Raw genomic sequence first — 18455 nt, forward strand, 5'->3', positions numbered from 1 at the left:
TTGAGTCAGAACATGATTAGAACTCTGGAGTGCTTTTGTTAAGATGGAACCTATGGTTGAGACCAGAGTCCTTTTTTTACACTAATTGCGGTTTTAAAATGGACAGCACCACAAAAACCTGAGGTAACCATATTGACTCAAAGAACATTTCCACACCGAGAGACAAAGAGGGAGTGATGGAGATCTTTACATGGTCAACAGCCCCCCCCCCCCACATACATTGAGTAACACCAAAGCAACCACCTGCTGACGAAATGTGAAACAAAAGCAAGCATACCACCAAAATTAGTATGGACAAAAACAACATGATGCCTTCAATAAATTAATTATAACACTTGAGAAATCACAACATAGCCAAAACAAAAGGTGATTGTAATAGCTACCCTTGGTTAATGGGTTTGTCTCACCACAATGGAACAGACTTTGCTCCATTTGCTACCTGCTTTGACTGGTCTCCGAAAACTCACCAAGTGGCGGAAAAGAGAACTGCATTAAGTATAACCACAAAATACAGGAAAAACACATTGTACACAGAATAAATGTATGTTTGGTCTTCTTTCCCTTACAAAATGTATCACACAATACCAGTCATTGAATCCTACATAAAAAGGAACAAAAACACAGAATTATTGGCAGGTAAATCCAAATCAATTTATTGGTCATTTCATTCCACTGTACAAAGCAAGCATGAGATCTTGCAGTTACTGACTTGACTGGTCCGGGAAACAGTTGGAGAATTTTCATTTCCTTTATACCAACACGACACCTGGAACAAATGCGAAAATCTGATTACGGTAAGTACACAGTCATCCAGAAATAAAAACAGTCTGACATAACATTGGGGTGTGCTAAAGACCCAACAACCTGTTCAAATACTTACTGAACCATAGAGATAAAATGGAAGACTCAGCCTGAACCCCTCAGTCAAGGACACTTGGACCTTTGATATTTTCAGTGGTATTGTTAACAAAACACCCCCATAAAGAAAACACAAATTTAAAAAAAAAAAACAGGTCCAGCCCCTGGTTCGTCTGTGATCTTCTGTTGGTCTAACCCCAAGTGGTTCTGGAAAACGGTTAAAGAAAATAAACCCTCCTCACAGCTGCCCATGTCCCTTAAAGTCGAAGTGGTTTTTACTGACAAGAAGCACATGGCTGAGCTCGAATCACCACTATTAATTCAGGATTCCTATGACTCAGCCATGCCTCCTTGCCCATCCAATATTTCCTCATCTCCCACCCCTTCTAATGCAACTATCCCTGATGCGTCGCTCTTTTCCCCCTGCCCCTCTACAAAGTTTCCCTCTGCAGGCAGTCACCTAGTCCGAGGTGCTAAAGGAGCTTCTGAAACTTGACGCAAAAAAACTATTTTTATTGTCTTGGCCAAAGCTTTTGATAGGGTGATACCTACTGCAGCCCTCGTCCTTCACATACAACACCCGTTCTGCCAGTCACATTCTGTTAAAGGTCCCCAAAGCACACATATCCATGGGTCAATCCTCTTTTCAGTTCGCTGAAAATTGATTGTCCGATCCCTCCTGATGACCCGATTGGACATGACTCCAACAGGGTCACTAGGATGGATCAGCCAATGAAGTAGAAAGTCCAACCCAGTTGACTATATTAAAACGTTATAATACCTCAATGGTGCTACCCATGCCATTAAAGCCTTTTGGCTACCAGAGGCTTATCATTCTCTAGAGTCCCACCTAGTTGACTACTTCAAAACGGTGAATGTACTCAATAGCGATGCCCATGCTGAAACAATCTCTCCTTCAAACAGAGCGCATGATGGCAATTCTGTTAGCCAACGTCAAAGCTTGGTAACAAGATCTACCCTGCACCTAGTGGCTGAAATGTGCATAACTCATCATCATCCATTAAGTCACTGTGCTGTCTGCTTTCATAAAAAATAGCTGGTAGGCGATTAGCTCGGCAAGTGTAAGCCTTTAAAATACACACTGATCGCTTCAAGGAGGATATGAGCGAGGATTGGATGCATTTTAAAGCTTTTCCAACAGCATCTAGGTCAGATGTGAAGCTCATATGCTCTACACTTCTACCACCTCACAGAGGTACATGGTTGCAATACGTACCACAAAGACCAGTAGCGCGGTCTACTCCAGGGCTTTGACGATTGCCTCGTTGGCGTCTATGTTGATCTGGACCTCGGCCCTGGCAGCCTCGTCAGACGCAGACGCCATTTCAGACTGAGCCTTCTCCAAGTTGACCTTGGCAGCCTAAAGAGCAGAGAGGTCAAATACAGAACCATAACCCAGTATCCATACTACAAAGTGCTGGACATCATGCATACTAAATATGCTAGCACAGTACCAGTTTTTTTTTCTTACATTCAACTGAATAACCAATTAAGGCTAATAGTTTTTGGGATGCATTTACACAGGCAGCCGAATTCTGAAATATTTCACCATATGTCTTTATTTTAGTTTTTTTTTTTTTTACCCCTTTTTCTCCCCAATGCTAGGCCAATTGTGCGTCGCCCCACGGACCTCCCGGTCACGGTCGGTTACGACAGAGCCTGGGCGCGAACCCAGGGTCTCTGGTGGCACAGCTGGCGCTGCAGTACAGCGCCCTTAACCACTGCACCACCCGGGAGGCCTCACCATTGGTCTTTTGACCAATCAATTCAACTCTAATGCCAATAATTGGGCAAAAGAACTGGGCTGCATGAGTAACACAGCCTTAGACAAGGGTCAGAGCTAGGCAGCGGGTCCCTGTAAGCATAGTTTGGGGAAGCACTGCTTCAGCGATGCTAAAGCTGCATAATCCAATCCTGTGCGGATAAATCTTTGAGCATAGAACATAGTTCAAAAAAAGGACATCCTGTTCTTTATGCTTCTGCCAGGCAAATAAACTATTTTCAGTGGGTTTGATCCTAAATGAAATTGGTGGTATCAATAACTCATTGTTCTAGGTTAAATGTAGGGGTAATGATTATTCTAATAATTCAATTACTGGATGCAATGTAGTAGTCTAGCTTACTGTTGCCAATTTGGACTATGAAGCTGAACTAGGCCTATGGGCTTGTTCCAGATCTCCATCTCTGACCTAATCCATCAAGTTAGGTGTGATTACTACCATTCATTCAACATGCCTTGTCATTGATGAACTGACTATTATCACATCAATAGTAGCCTATTGTAGACATTTGCCAATTTTGCAAATATTCCAAAAACATGCTCCCTGTTTACAACAAGGCACTATAGTAATATTGCATCAAAACATGCTCCCTGTTTACAACAAGGCACTATAGTAATATTGCATCAAAACATTAAAGCAATTCACTTTTTTTTTCTTCTTCCATGAACACCAAGCATTACTGGATTTCCCCAAAAATACAACATTACTGAGTACCACTCCATATTTTCAGGCACAGTGTTGACTTCATCTTATGGGTATGCTTGTAATCGTTAAGGACTAGGGAATTTATCCAGGACAAAAAAAAAAAGAAATGGAGCTAAGCACATGCAAAATCCTAAAGGAAAACCTGGTTCGGTCTGATTTCCACCAGAAACTGGAACATCAAATTCACCTTTCAGCAAGACAATAACCAAAAACACAAGAACAAATCTATACTGGAGTTGCTTATCAAGAAGACAGTGAATGTTTCCAAGTGGCTGAGTTACAGTTGAGACTTAAAGCTATGGCAAGACCTGAAAATGGTTGTCTAGCAATGACCAACAACCAATTTGATAGTGTGTTGAGTACCAAGCAGTTAACAAGTTGGGTAGGCTACTAATGACCATCAGCAGCATCAGAGCTTGGAGAAGCCTAGTTACCGTGACCAAACAGTCACAGGCAATTTGACTGCTGTCACGACTTGTGACCGCCGGTAATATGGTCAGCGTAACAGCCTAACATGTTTTCTCCTTGCAAGATAGACTAATTGAATAGGAAGTTTAAACAAACCTGGTACATTTCTGCTTTACTAGATCAACTTGACAGCCTATGGATTTTCTGAAGGCACAATATATTTTTCCTACACTTTGAAGTAAACATACCTTTGACAAGATACAATTATAAATTAATATTTAGAATAGTGTCAACGTTTTTATTTAGGTCCTTGAATTGCACAACAGGCAATATGAATGAACAAAAAATACATGAATAGAATCTAAGCCATGGGGGTATCTACTAAGAAAATATGGAATTGTTTTAAGATAGTCATACCATGGATCATTTAGCTATTGGAATTGGAATTTTAGGACCCCTTAAAAATGATCAGAACTGTTTTTAATTGATGAAACATTGAATTTGGCCTTAGTGCCATTTGCCCATAGAAACCTTTAATAACAGCTTCATACATGGATAAAAACAAAAAAATGTGGAAATAGGAAGTTTGTTCAGAAAGTGTCTGTCCTATAGCTGACAGATAAGGATTACTATGCATTTATTTTGACAAGCATTTAACACCTTATTTTAGGGATTAAAATATCTCCATATATAAACTCAGCAACAAAGGAAATATCCTCACTGTCAACTGCGTTAATTTTCAGCAAACTTAACGTGTCCCCAATCTGTTAAGACACTACATAGAGGACGGCAGATCGGCTGTACCGACTACAAAACGAGTCCCATGATGCTTGTGGGTCATAGAGCACTATCGTGAGTCTCTCAGACATGTTCGTGGGAGACAAATCTTTCCATAGTGGGGTCATAGTTTGTAGGCCAAACCGTTTGGGCTCCAGGCTTTGTGAGAACAGCGCTCTAGTTCGTCACCTTTCACAGCAGACGCGGAAGGGCAACGTTGGCAGATGTGGTGGATTGAGACGCAGCCCATGCAAAACACATTTTAAACTGACAAGATTGATGGGGATTCTTTTATTATGCTAATTAGATTCCCCACAGGGAGCAGACAGCGTCTCTAGAGGGCTAATATTCTTCTTTTTTTTAAAGGTAGGCAAACTTGATTTTTTTGTGAAGGATGGTATCAGCAGAACAGCTCTCTGCCATGTCCGTCTCCATCCATGCAGAAACGCACACTGAACTATCGCAACACCACTTTTCCTTTCTCACCAATGCAAGAAAGTATTCTCTTAGTTGACTAAATGCTGTAGCTAACTACTTTCGTTGTAATGATGCCTTTTCTCCTCACCCAAGTCTTCAGATTGGATCAGTTACAACTTCAGACAGTTGGGTCAAAAACCAATGTGCCAACAAGAAGCCTATTTTAGGGCATCTTTTCATTCCAGCATACTTTAACCTAAAATTGTGTGCATGTTGGCAGGTCTGGAAGAGAGAGACTAGCATTGCAAATTCACATTGCCTCTTTCCTGTGAAAGGCCCATTTGTTACAGTAGCGATTACAGCGTAGAAATGCCAAACATAGCTGGGAGTTAAAGGTCTCCCAGTGGGAACTTGGCACATCTGCTATAACTCAACAGTGACTGACCTTTCCTGCCTTATTAACAGCAGGGTTTCTCCTGTGCATTGTTCTCAGAGGGAGAAAAACAAAAAAAGTCATCCATTTCTTGAGTCAACTTGACAGTATGTGCCCTTCTTAGGACAGTGTCAAAGAGAAAGAGGGAGCTCCTCTACGATGAACGTGTTTAGTCGGCTGATGGGGCTGTGAAAAGTAAAGAGCAACATGGCCTTAGGGACATTTCACACAAATACATATTTTGACTGACATTTGAGCCAATGCTGTGCGGAATTCTGTTGAGTAAGGGATTTGGTCATTTAATGGAAGGTTTCCTTTTGCAAAACTATGGCTAAGGTCTGACTGAGCAGAACTGCACACAGTTAACATCTTTATAAAAGGGTTTGGGTTTCAATGACTGACTGCATGGGCTGAATGATGCCAATCACAACTCTAGCCTAGCTTTTCAGAGAACAAAGCAATCCTAATGTAGAGGTTGGGAAATGTTCATGCAATTGTTATTGCTCTGATGAAGAGCATCTTGTGATTGCTCTGGTTCAATGATTTAAGGACATTCTGCTCCCATTGGCAAAGGAAACGCAAGGTATCCCTCTGCGGCCCGTCTTCCTGCCCAGCTCTAACACACTACACCAGGTGTATAACCATTAGACAAACAGTTGAAAAAGAACGACAAATTCAGGTAGGTCCATCAGTTGTTTGCTTCAATTAAATAAATGTTTTGCAACAGAATTGTATCCACCCCAGGGGTGTAATCATTCCGCCGATGCTATTGCAAAATATTTTGTCCGTTGCAAACCATTTGCTCCAAAAGGAAAATGAAAATTAATTTCTATTTGATAAAGTCAGGTAGGAACCTCCGTTTCGTTTTGGTTCTTCAACGGTGAACGGTTCCCGTAACGAATACACCCCAGTCCAACTATACCACTATGATTAGTTGATTACTAGAATCAGTTGTGATGCGGTGGCCTGGAACACAAGCCTGCCCACCCTGTGGCCTGCAGGACAAGAGTTGCCCACCCGTTGTCATAGAGATAATAAATAGGTCTATGAGTGGGTGCTGGGTACTTACAGCCACATCCAGCTGGTCCAGGGGGAAAGCCTCTTCAGCCAGTAGTTGCACCGAGGAGTCTGCGTTCACTGTGATTGACCCGCTGCTCACTGAAACAGACAGAATTTTAGTAAAGCAACCTATTCCATTCAACCACCCACCCATCATACCGGGCAGACTTCTCTGTATACATCAATGATGTCGCTTTTGCTGCTGGTGATTCTCAGATCCACCTTTAAGCAGACATGGTACTTCTGGCCCTTCTTTGGACACTTAACTAACCTTCAGATGAGCTTCAATGCCATACAACTCTCCTTCCGTTGCCTCCAACTGCTCTTAAATGCAAGTAAAATTAAATGCATGCACAACAAAGCGATCGCTGCCCGCACCTGCCCGCCTGTCCAGCATCACTACTCTGGACGGTTCTGACTTAGAATATGTGGACAACTACAAATACCTAGGTGTCTGGTTAGACTGTAAACTCTCCTTCCATACTCACATTAAGCATCTCCAATCCAAAATTAAATCTAGAATCAGCTTCCCATTTCGCAAAACAAAGCATCCTTCACTCATGCTGCCAAACATACCCTCGTAAAACTGACCATCCCACCGATCCTCAATTATGTAATTTACAAAATAGCCTCCAACACTCTACTCAACAAATTGGATGCAGTCTGTCACAGTGCCATCAGTTTTGTCAAAGCCCCATATACTACCCACCACTGCAACCTGTACACTCTCGTTGGCTGGCCCTCGCTTCATACTCGACCTGGAGCCAGTGGGTTTGGTGACATCAAGTCTCTGCTAGGTAAAGCCCTGCCTTATCTCAGCTCACTGGTCACCATAGCGGCACCAACCCATAGCACGCGCTCCAGCAGGTATATCTCACTATTCACCCCCAAAGCCAATTCCTCCTTTGGCCACCTTTGTTCCAGTCATTGGCAGCAGAGAACTGGAAGGAGAGTGCAATTTTTTTTTATTTTTTAAATGGGTGATTATTTAACTGAAACTAGAAACACGTCTCCCTCACTAGCTTTAAGCACCAGCTGTCAGAGCAGCTCTCAGATAACTGCACCTGTAAATAGTCCATCCTGTAAATAGTCCAACTACCTCATCCACATACTGTATTTAATTATTTATTTATCTAGCTCCTTTGCACCCCGGTATCTCTACTTGCACATTCATCTTCTGCACATCAATCACTTCAGTGTTTAATTGCTATATTGTAATTACTTTGCCACCATGGCCTATTTATAGCCTTAACTCCCTTATCTTACCTCATTTACACACACTGTATATTTTTCTACTGTGTTAGTTTATTCCATGTGTAACTCTGTGGTATGTGTCGAACTGCTTTACTTTATTCTTGGCCAGGTAGCAGTTGTAAATGAGAATGTTCTCAATTAGCCTACCTGGTTAAATAAATAAAATTTACCGCCCAGCCCCATGTAGACAACTTAATCTATTGAAATTAAATAAATGCATTGCCTTCATGCACAGACTGCAACAGTCTCTTAAAGTTATGTGCAGTCACTAACATAGAATTTTATTTTAGCTGATTTCAATCCAGGGAAGTAGACTACAATTTGAAAGTGTTACGCGAAGTCTGATTTCTCCAGGTCAAGGATGCAGTCATCCCCACAATTCAAGACAGGACTGACCCCTGCTGGAAGTTCCATGTTAAAAGAGGTCCAATGAGGCAATTCTCAATATCAAATCATTTCTGGGTAACAATTAAGGCTCTTTGTGATTAATTGAAAACAAAATTGTAAAAAATAGCAAAGAACAATCAAGCAATAATGTTGCTAGGACTGGGTTTGAGTGGAGAAAAGTGAAAAGGAGCTGTTATTAGTAGATGGGTTTGAACTGGTATGTCTGTTAAATAATTTACCACCTGGTGACATGCCAAAACTCCATCCCACCAAAACAGGCTGAAATTTCAGCTCTTACACTAAAAAGGGGCATTATACATTTTTCAGAAATCCACAGTATTATTCCAACATCACCGTGGATGGAGAGGTGTATTTCTATATAACTAAAACTGGAAAAATACAAGTTAGACTGCACTGGGACTTTAAAGTAAGGGTGGGCAATGTGTAGTGTTAAGGTATGGATCCACATAACGATATACAATATTCATACTACCATCTATTTCTACTCCCCAACCTCGTTTCACATACACCCTTTAAAAATGTTCAGTGCAGCCACTTCTGCAAATGTGCCATTTTGTTCTAGTGGATTATAAAGCAGGGGGAAGTAGGGTAACACTTTCAAATGTAGGCTAAGTTATATTTCTCCAGGTCTAGGATGCAGTCATTGTCTTCCCCACAATTCGAGATAGGACTGACCCCTGCTGTATGGTCCACATTAGTGGCCAGTTGTTGATATGGAACCTACCATTGCGATCATCTAGAAACACAGAAGGCATGACCAAGCACTATCCCCATTTTGTATCTAAGTAGCTTAAATATCTGATTAATAAAAGCAATGATTTCTAAGTTGATATCACAAGGTAATTAAAAATGTAATCAAAGCGTCCAAAATGATGAATCGGCCTACCACATACACTGGTATTTGTACACATATGGGTGTCAGAGGAAAAATCTAGCCATAGTGAATCAAATACATTTTAGGTGATACCACTCATGCCATAAACATCAGAGGTCAGAGACTCACCCACCATTTCATAAAGGGTTAAGAACAGAGGAAGTCCCACCATGTTGCTACACCTATTGAACTAACCCTTTTAGTTAGAGCTCATGCAAGGGACTAGAGGTTAGGGACAGAGCCTATGGGTCGTATTGTGGATTGGGCGATCCTGAAAAGCATCCTGTCTCACAGCATAGACTTGTGTGTGATAAGAGATTTTACACACTATGAAACAGACAAGACAGACGCACACAAACAACGACATCACCCCTGCCCAGACCCACATGCTCCCAGCACCTGCAAGACTATTCCATATGACCTCAAACTGCTCCACTGCCTTGGTTACCCACACCCTTCTCAATACTCAAACAATAATGTATTTGATTCTTCCACCGTCGCAACAATGGAGGATCACTTGATTTCCAGTTAAGCAAAAGTTTTGAAATGATTGAGGAGAAAAGTACAGTCCAGCCCATTTCCTATCTCAAACCAACCTCATATGCAATCTCTTGAAACAGAGCGCTTACATTTTTGTTAACTGTAATTTTGTTAATTATATTCAAACACTCCATCTTCAGTTGGATAGGCTTTCTGCAAGGTTTTGTACATATCTGACCCATCATTTTAGTATTGTTTTCTGACTCAGAATTCCCTCTACATTGCTCTGACGTCCAAAAGATATCAGCTCGAACTTGTGATAAAAGTTGCATGTACAGTTGAAGTCAGAAGTTTACATACACTTTTCAACCACTCCAAAAAATGTCTTGTTAACAAACTATAGTTTTGGCAAGTCGGTTAGGACATCTTTGTGCATGACAAGTAATTTTTCCAACAATTGTTTACAGAGATTATTTCACTATATCACAATTCCAGTGGGTCAGAAGTTTACATACACTGAGTTAACTGTGCCTTTAACCAGCCTAGAAAATTATATCATGGCTTTAGAAGCGTCTGAAAAATTATGTCAATTAGCCTGAATCAATTGGAGGTGTACCTGTGGATGTATTTCAAGGCCTACCTTCAAACTCAGTGCCTCTTTGCTTGACATCATGGGAAAATCAAAAGAAATCAGCCAAGACCTCAGAAAAAAAAATTGTAGAACTCCACAAGTCTGGTTCATCCTTGGGAGCATTTTCCAAACGCCTGAAGGTACCACGTTCACCTGTACAAATAATAGTACACAAGTATAAACACCATGGGACCACGCAGCCGTCATACCGCTCAGGAAGGAGACACGTTGTCTACTAGAGATGAACGTATTTTGGTGCCAGAACAGAGGACCTTGTTAAGACGGAGGAAACATGTGCAAAAGTATCTATATCCACAGTAAAACAAGTCCTATGTCGACAACCTGAAATGCTGCTCAGCAAGGAATCCACTGCTCCAAAACTTCCATAAAAAAGCCAGACAATGGTTTGCAACTGCACATGGGGACACAGATTGTACTTTTTGGAGAATTGTCCTCTGGTCTGATGAAACAAAAATAGAACTGTTTGGCCAAAATAACCATTATGTTCGGATGAAAAAATGGGAGGCCTGCAAAGAAGCACGGGGGGGTGGCAGTATCATGTTGTGGGGGTGCTTTGCTGCAGGAGGGACTGGTGCACTTCACAAAATAGATGGCATCATGAGCATGGAAAATGATGTCTTGATGTTGCTTCAATATATCCACATCAGTGACCAAGTTAAAGCTTGGTCACAAATGGGTCTTCCAAATGGACAATGACCCCAAGCATACGTCCAAAGTTGTGGCAAAATGGCTTAAGGACAAATAAGTCAAGGTATTGGAGTGGCCATCACAAAGCCCTGGCCTCAATCCATAGAAAATCTGTGGGCAGAACTGAAAAAGCGTGTGCAAGCAAGGAGGCCTACAAACCTGACTCAGTTACACCAGCTCTGTCAGGAGGAATGGGCCAAAATTCCCCCAACTTATTGTGGGAAGCTTGTGGAAGGCTACCCAAAACATTTGACTCAAGTTCAATTTAAAAGGCAATGCTACCAAATATTAATTGATGGGTGTAAACTTCTGACCCACTGGGAATGTGACAAAAGAAATACAAGCTGAAATAAATCATTACTATAATTCTGACATGTCACAATCTTAAAATAAAAGCGGTGATCCTAACTGACCTAAGACAATAAATGTTTACTAAGATTAAATGTCAGGCATTCTGAAAAACTGAGTTTAAATGTATTTGGCTAAGGTGTGTGTAAACTTACAACTTCAGCTGTATTTGTAAATGTCTACTACATTGGTCAGTCCAAATTTCCTTTTTAATTCTGTCATTGAAATGTTATTTCAATGTTAGGTTTTCCATGTGGGCGAATTTTAGAAATACTATGGATCATTATGCCATTTGATTCTGAATTTTAGGACGCCTTTAGATATCATGTGCTGTAGATTGTTGGTCGCACTCCTCGCTGAATGACAAATGGATGAACAGGTGATAATTGTGCACCTTACTTCACAATTCAATTTAAAATTAGGCCTAACTGAATGGAGGGTGAAGAGGTTGATTTAAACTTAGAAAGAAAAATTGTGTAAGGAGTGTGTTATGCCTATTAAAATCAGCAACAAATCATTTGACAGTGCGCCTTGCGGGTTGACACTGTTCTCTTTTACGTTTAACTTTGTAAAAATAAGCAGTTACAGGATAGTTTTATTTACTGTAACCATTACTAATCAAATGTATTCTAATAGAAATGAAAACATACTGTGTTGCAAAATAATGCAAGACATATCCTTGACTATCCAACTAGAGCTTGAATCAAAATATGACAGTCAGCATGCACATCAAAACTAATTTCACACAATAAGAGAACCTATAGACAAGATTAAATTGACAATCTGATGAGTGACAATTAGGCTTAACAGCTGTCAGATTGTACATAAAGAGATGGGCGCACCGTTAAATTTAAAGATGCAGGAAAGGATCATCCCGATCAAATCCTCCTTCAGAGTCACATGCAGGTAAAACATTGATTTCTATATAGTATTAGAAAGCATAATCTGGTGTATCGATGACACTCACCTTTGTCATAATTCAATAGGTGCAGCTCTATTTTCAGATGTCACTTTTTGCAAGAATATGCGCGCTGTCCATGCCTTCAGCACGACCGCTCACACAGCAGCGTTGCTCTGGCCACTAACCAAAAATATGCCATTTATGTAATTCATCCCTTACAATTGTTCATGCACTGGTGATTTTGTTTAACTTTGGCACCTGTCTGGTTATATTAATACATTATTTGTTTCTACCATGTCAAAAGAAGCTGTAACTTGACTTAACTAATCAAATCAACAAATAAAGTTGATCAAATGGATTGCACTAATGTTATTGTAAGGGAAACTAAAATAAGTTATAGGCATTGTTTTCCTAGGACTGTAGAATTATACTAAACATATCCTTGCCTAACAAATAACTTCTTTCAAACATATATTCCCACTAATAAACTCAGCAAACAAAGACATCCTCTCACTGTCAACTGTGTTTATTTTCCAACTTAATGTGTAAATATTTGTAAGAACATAAGATTCAACAACTGAGACAAACTGAACAAGAAGTGGAATAATGTGTCCCAGAACAAAGGGGAAGGCAAAATCAAAAGTCAGTCAGTATCTGGTGTTGCCACCAGCTGCATTAAGTACTGCAGTGCATCTCCTCATGGACTGCACCAGATTTACCAGTTCTTGCTGTGAGATGTTACCCCACTCTTCTACCAAGGCACCTGCAAGTTCCTGGACATTTCTGTGGGGGGGGGGGGGGGGGGGGGGGGGAATGGCCCTAGCCCTCAATCCAATCCAACAGGTCCAAGACGTTCTCAATGTGATTGAGATCCAGGCTCTTTGCTGACCATGGCAGAACACTGACATTCCCGTCTTGCAGGAAATCATCCATACGGCTCATTCTGTGCGGTGGCATTGTCATGCTGGAGGGTCATGTCAGGATAAGCCTACACCTCGATCCCGCTCCCGAGTACAGGCGTCGGTGTAACACTCATTCCTTTGACGATAAACGTGAATCCGACCATCACCCCCGGTGAGACAAAAACCGCCTGTCGTCAGTGCCACACTTTTTGCCATTCCTGTCTGGTCCAGCACGGTGGGTTTGTGCCCATAGGCGACGTTGTTGCCGGTTTGTCTGGTGAGGACCTGCCTTGCAACAGTCCAGCCCCTATCAGCCTATTGCAGACAGTCTGAGCACTGATGGAGGGATTGTGCGTTTCTGGTGTAACTCGGGCAGTTGTTGCCATTCTGTACCTGTGCCGCAGGTGTGATGTTCGGATGTACCGATCCTGTGCAGGTGTTACACGTGGTCTGCCACTGCGAGGATGATCAGCTGTTTGTCCCGTCTCCCTGTAGCGCTGTCTTAGGCGTCTCACAGTACGGACATTGCAATTTATTGCCCTGGCCACATCTGCAGTCCTCATGCCTCCTTGCAGCATGCCTAAGGCACGTTCAAGCAGATGAGCAGGGACCCTGGGCATCTTTGTGTTTTTCAGAGTAGAAAAGCTCTTTAGTGTTCTAAGTTTTCATAACTGTGACCTTAACAGCTTACAGACAGTAGGCAATTAAGACACTAACAACCGTTCCACAGGTGCATGTTCATTAATTGTTTATGGTTCATTGAACAAGCATGGGAAACAGTGTTAAAACCCTTTACAATAAAGATCTGTGAAGTTTGACTTTTACGAATTATATTTGGAAGACATGGTCCTGAAAAAGGGACTTTTCTTTTTTTGCCAAGTTTATTTATTCATGCAATTAATCCTTTATTTATTAAGCATTGGCGCTTATGATTCCTGCACCTTTCAGGATAATATGCATCTGATGCATATGCTTAAGTAGACGGCCGGCAATGTTCTCTAGCACGTACTTATAGCCTGAAAGGCCAGGCAGTTCTAGTGTTGAAGGATTTCTGTAGACCCTGAGGTTGTCTTTTTCCCTATAGTTTTTTTTTTTTTTTTTTCCCCCCCCATCTCAGGATATTAAATTTTACATTTTAAAGGGGGCATTTAGTTTAAGAACAGTCAGTTATATCGTTGGCAAATAAGCTTAGTTTATATTCATCTTTACCAATACCCGTTACGTTTGGGTCCTGTCTAATTCTTTCTGCAAGCGGTTCAATTGCTAGTGCAAACAGGATGAGGGAGAGAGGGCATTCCTGTCTCGTGCCCATTTCTAAAGCAGTTTAAAATCAGATAGTGTATTAAGAAATGTATAATTTGAGCTGAAAAGTTGAAGATTTGAATAGAAAAGGCTATTCAAGACTTTCGACAACAGCCATAGTTTGATAAATCTACATTAATTTGGTTAGTGTATTATATTGAAACATGGTCTTGTATGGTAATACTTGCCATTCTGTTTATGAGTTACATTCCTTTTGTTGCCACTTATGGGTCTGAAAGCTGCAGAGGACTCCAGATTTTCCTGAATTTAATATAATGGAACTCTGAAGCACCGACTTTATTTTTTATTTTTTTATTTTACCTTTATTTAACCAGGTAGGCAAGTTGAGAACAAGTTCTCATTTACAATTGCGACCTGGCCAAGATAAAGCAAAGCAGTTCGACAGATACAACAACAGAGTTACACATGGAGTAAAACAAACATACAGTCAATAATAAAGTATAAACAAGTCTATATACGATGTGAGCAAATGAGGTGAGAAGGGAGGTAAAGGCAAAAAAGGCCTTGGTGGCAAGGTAAATACAATATAGCAAGTAAAACACTGGAATGGTAGTTTTGCAATGGAAGAATGTGCAAAGTAGAAATAAAAATAATGGGGTGCAAAGGAGCAAAATAAATAAATAAATTAAATACAGTTGGGAAAGAGGTAGTTGATAGGGCTAAATTATAGGTGGGCTATGTACAGGTGCAGTAATATGTGAGCTGCTCTGACTGTTGGTGCTTAAAGCTAGTGAGGGAGATAAGTGTTTCCAGTTTCAGAGATTTTTGTAGTTCGTTCCAGTCATTGGCAGCAGAGAACTGGAAAGAGAGGCGGCCAAAGAAAGAATTGGTTTTGGGGGTGACTAGAGAGATATACCTGCTGGAGCGTGTGCTACAGGTGGGAGATGCTATGGTGACCAGCGAGCTGAGATAAGGGGGGACTTTACCTAGCAGGGTCTTGTAGATGACTTGAGTGATGTGTGACATCATTTGAGTAAATAGGGGCGCTTCTTCTGTCCCAGAATGTCAACTCAAATTCTACGGGAAAGCCGTCCATACTTTTTGCCTTGAGAACTTTGTAACAGCGCCTATTTATTTATTTATTTTGGGGTGTTATTTATTTTTAGTGATTCTTGGTCTGCTGATAAATCTTAACTATAGAAGCTTTTAAAATTGTTATGTTCAGAGAATATATTTTCATTACCTTATTAAAACTTACCAAGACGTATTTAAAACACATTTACAGTCTTCAAAGAGCCATGATATAGGATCATTCTCCTGTATCATGCAGAATTATACCAACAGAAAATTCTGTTGAAATTGCACTTAGCGAAGGAATATGGAGAACGAACAGAGCTAAATTTCTTAAATGCGTAAATGTAAAAATAACGACCTTTTTGCATTACAAATGTAGACAGAGGAAAGCAGACAGATGACAAAATTTGGGATCCTTTATATGCATACTTTAGGGGAATGATAATCTCATACTCAGTTCAAGTTAAATCTGAGTAAAGTAAAAAAAACACTAAATGTTAGAAAAAGCCCATAAAGTATTTACAAGATAAAAAAATAATATTTCTGAACATAAGCCAGAATATGATATTTTAATTTTGAAGAGAGCCAAACTACAGGTTAAACAAAAATAAAACACTGCAAATAAACCTGGTAAACACCTCAGACAACCCAGATTTCATTGTCATTCAGATGTCAACTCTGGAGTTCAGATAGCAATAGAAATCATGTTATATTAGACAGCAGACAGGTCCTGGACAAATCAAATAGTCTGGCCTTGGATTTTGACCAACTTCCCCCTTGACTTTGGTCTGAAAGTTCCATAGTTTGATGATACCCATGAGTGGGTATTTAGCATTCTTCTGTTTCACTCCGATCTAGTGGTATCGTTCCAGATCCTCTGGTGATATACCCATGATATGTGATGATAGTTCCTCTGATAACAGTTTGACCACATTGCTGGAATTTCTCATTTTTCGTAATCTTCTGGTCAGGACAATACTCTCATGTTACATCGGATTGTGTTTTCTTGCTGGTCCAATTCTCCTCAAGTCCACAACCTTGTTCCCAAAAGGCAAATTTTGTTAATTCATGCGCACGCCTTGTTTGTGCGTATCTGACACAATATCCTATGTCTGAGCGAATCTGCTATTTTTTTTCTTCCAAAAATTGTAGCAGTTTTGGTGTGCATTGAGAGTATTAAAGTTATGTTTTCCTGGACAGCATTTAACTTTTCATAACTTTTGTTTGCGTCTCCAGGTTGCCATTTCCTTCGAAGGCGGCAATGGTCTGTTGGATTCATGTCGCGGCACTGTTTAACAAACGGATTGCTCACTCTCCCAGTTTCTTGGAGACTTGGTTAATCAAGGGGCTTGCTTTAACTTTGTTATCTGGTTTCTACATATAACCACAGTTGACCGTACAAAACAGAGCTACTCACACATCATGCGTCCAACCGGTACACTCATGAGCCTCCTCTTTGCCCTTTATGTTTGAAGCATAAAATCACAAGGTTCAGACCACTGAGCCGTCAAGCAAAATCTTACCAAAGAACTTTGCTGCGGAGCCATCATCGCTTAACACGGTGACCACTCCGGGCCGGAGAACCTGCAGCGTGGGGACATGGGCAGGGAGGATACCGAAAGCACCAGTCAGCGTGGGCACGTCAACCTGTTTCACACTGGCCTCCTTGAAGTACACCTGGGAGAAGGAGAAACACATACATTACATTGACTATTATTGATTTTTTTAGCATTGAAGTTGAATATTATCTGTGGAAATATACAATATCTGCATGCAGTACTAGATAATTGTTCTAATGGATAAAGTCCATGCATATTTACTGAGATGTTACTATATTTTAGTTGTCAATGAGGTTCTGCTAAGGTACATTGCAGTTATGTTATCATACGTTATATAATATGCCATTAGTGTCTGACAGGTTGAAAAGCAAACATAATTATCTTATTTAATGTTGACTTATGTAACTAGGTAAGACTGTTTCCAACTAGCTAGTAAATTACTGTCAGATGCACTTCAGTGACATCTAGCTAGCTATAACGCTAACTTGTACCTAGCTAACTAACAGAATAGCTAGCTAGTTATGTGGGTGACAAAGAAGGTGGAGTCGGCACACTCCTGAAGATTTAGCCAATCTAATTATTAAATCAGAAATGGTTGCTAACAATTGAAGAGTACTGTAATCCATTTATAGTCCCAAGGTGAAATCATAAGAAAGTGCAAGGGCCTGTGATCCATTGTGGTAACTAGCTTTGACAAACAGATTATTTATTGCAATCTAACGTTAGCTAGCAAGTGGCAACACAGGGACACATTGTTGCACAGAACAATTTAGGCATGCCAAACTGATTTGGCGAGGCTTGGTTGGAAGAATATACACGCGCGAGCGTCAATTTACAACTAACTAACTGTTACATGCACAGGTAAAAAGTAGGTACGCTAACGTTACCAAGTTAAACTAGGTAGCCACAGGCATTTGTCGCTAGCTAACTACATGCGTATGGTTGGATAATGTGTCTTTATTATTAAGAGAGTGACGTTATATCTGTCTTTGGTTATATCAATGGAGATAGCTAGCTAGGACTCTACCGTAGGCCAATTGCATAAGCCTTGTCAACCCCGGACTATATTACCTGCGTTGGCGAGGCAAATGTGAATGACATCTGTGCAGAACCTGAAGGTGCGTCGGCATAGCATCTTGCTTGCCTCAATACAGGGAGAGAGCAACGGAGAAACCTTGCTGCCATCATTTTGTTTGAATGAATATAATTCAAGTACAAACGAATCCCCAAGCCCTTGCGCGAAGTCAGTCAGACAGTGTGCGTCTGATAGGACAAGGACATTGAACCGAACAACAATGCCTTATGAGCGTTCAAAGGATGACGGGAAATGTAGTTATTTTCTAGAGGCAACACATTCAACCCAAAGATTCGTATCCCTCAGTGTTCAATCTGAAAATGTGTCTCGTTCGGTGTGATCTTTAACACGGAATATTTCATATTTTGGTTTATCTGGCGTTGTAAATAGACAGATTTATTGAAAAAGTGAAGGTATATGTGGCAGTGTGCAACATTTCACAGCCAGGGGGTGGCGCCGTTAGAATGTCAAACAGGATCCACTGATGAGATGATTGATAAGATCATCACTGACCCATCA

General features: G+C 40.7%; 1 protein-coding gene across 1 annotated transcript; it reads right to left on the reverse strand.

Annotated features, from left to right (window-relative positions):
* Positions 1–626: 626 nt before the first annotated feature.
* LOC139382787 (ATP synthase subunit delta, mitochondrial-like) lies at positions 627–18170 on the reverse strand. Its single transcript, XM_071126984.1, has 5 exons — positions 17933–18170; positions 16826–16979; positions 6470–6558; positions 2096–2239; positions 627–766 (listed from the first exon to the last, which is right to left on the reverse strand). Exons 1-4 carry the CDS (start codon positions 18047–18049, stop codon positions 2117–2119), a joined length of 483 nt encoding a protein of 160 aa, XP_070983085.1. The 5' UTR covers positions 18050–18170; the 3' UTR covers positions 627–766; positions 2096–2116.
* Between the last annotated feature and the right edge of the window lie 285 nt (positions 18171–18455).

This window comes from Oncorhynchus clarkii, chromosome 1 (genome assembly GCF_045791955.1).
Source record: "Oncorhynchus clarkii lewisi isolate Uvic-CL-2024 chromosome 1, UVic_Ocla_1.0, whole genome shotgun sequence".
In the NCBI taxonomy this organism is placed as follows: domain Eukaryota; kingdom Metazoa; phylum Chordata; class Actinopteri; order Salmoniformes; family Salmonidae; genus Oncorhynchus; species Oncorhynchus clarkii.

Coding starts and splice junctions, on each gene's coding strand:
- LOC139382787 (XM_071126984.1), bottom strand. CDS start 18,049: ATGATGGCAGCAAGGTTTCTCCGTTGCTCTCTCCCTGTATTGAGGCAA. Junction 16,980..17,932: donor CATTTGCCTCGCCAACGCAG/GTAATATAGTCC, acceptor TCCTTCTCCCAG/GTGTACTTCAAGGAGGCCAG. Junction 6,559..16,825: donor CTCCGCAGCAAAGTTCTTTG/GTAAGATTTTGC, acceptor TGTCTGTTTCAG/TGAGCAGCGGGTCAATCACA.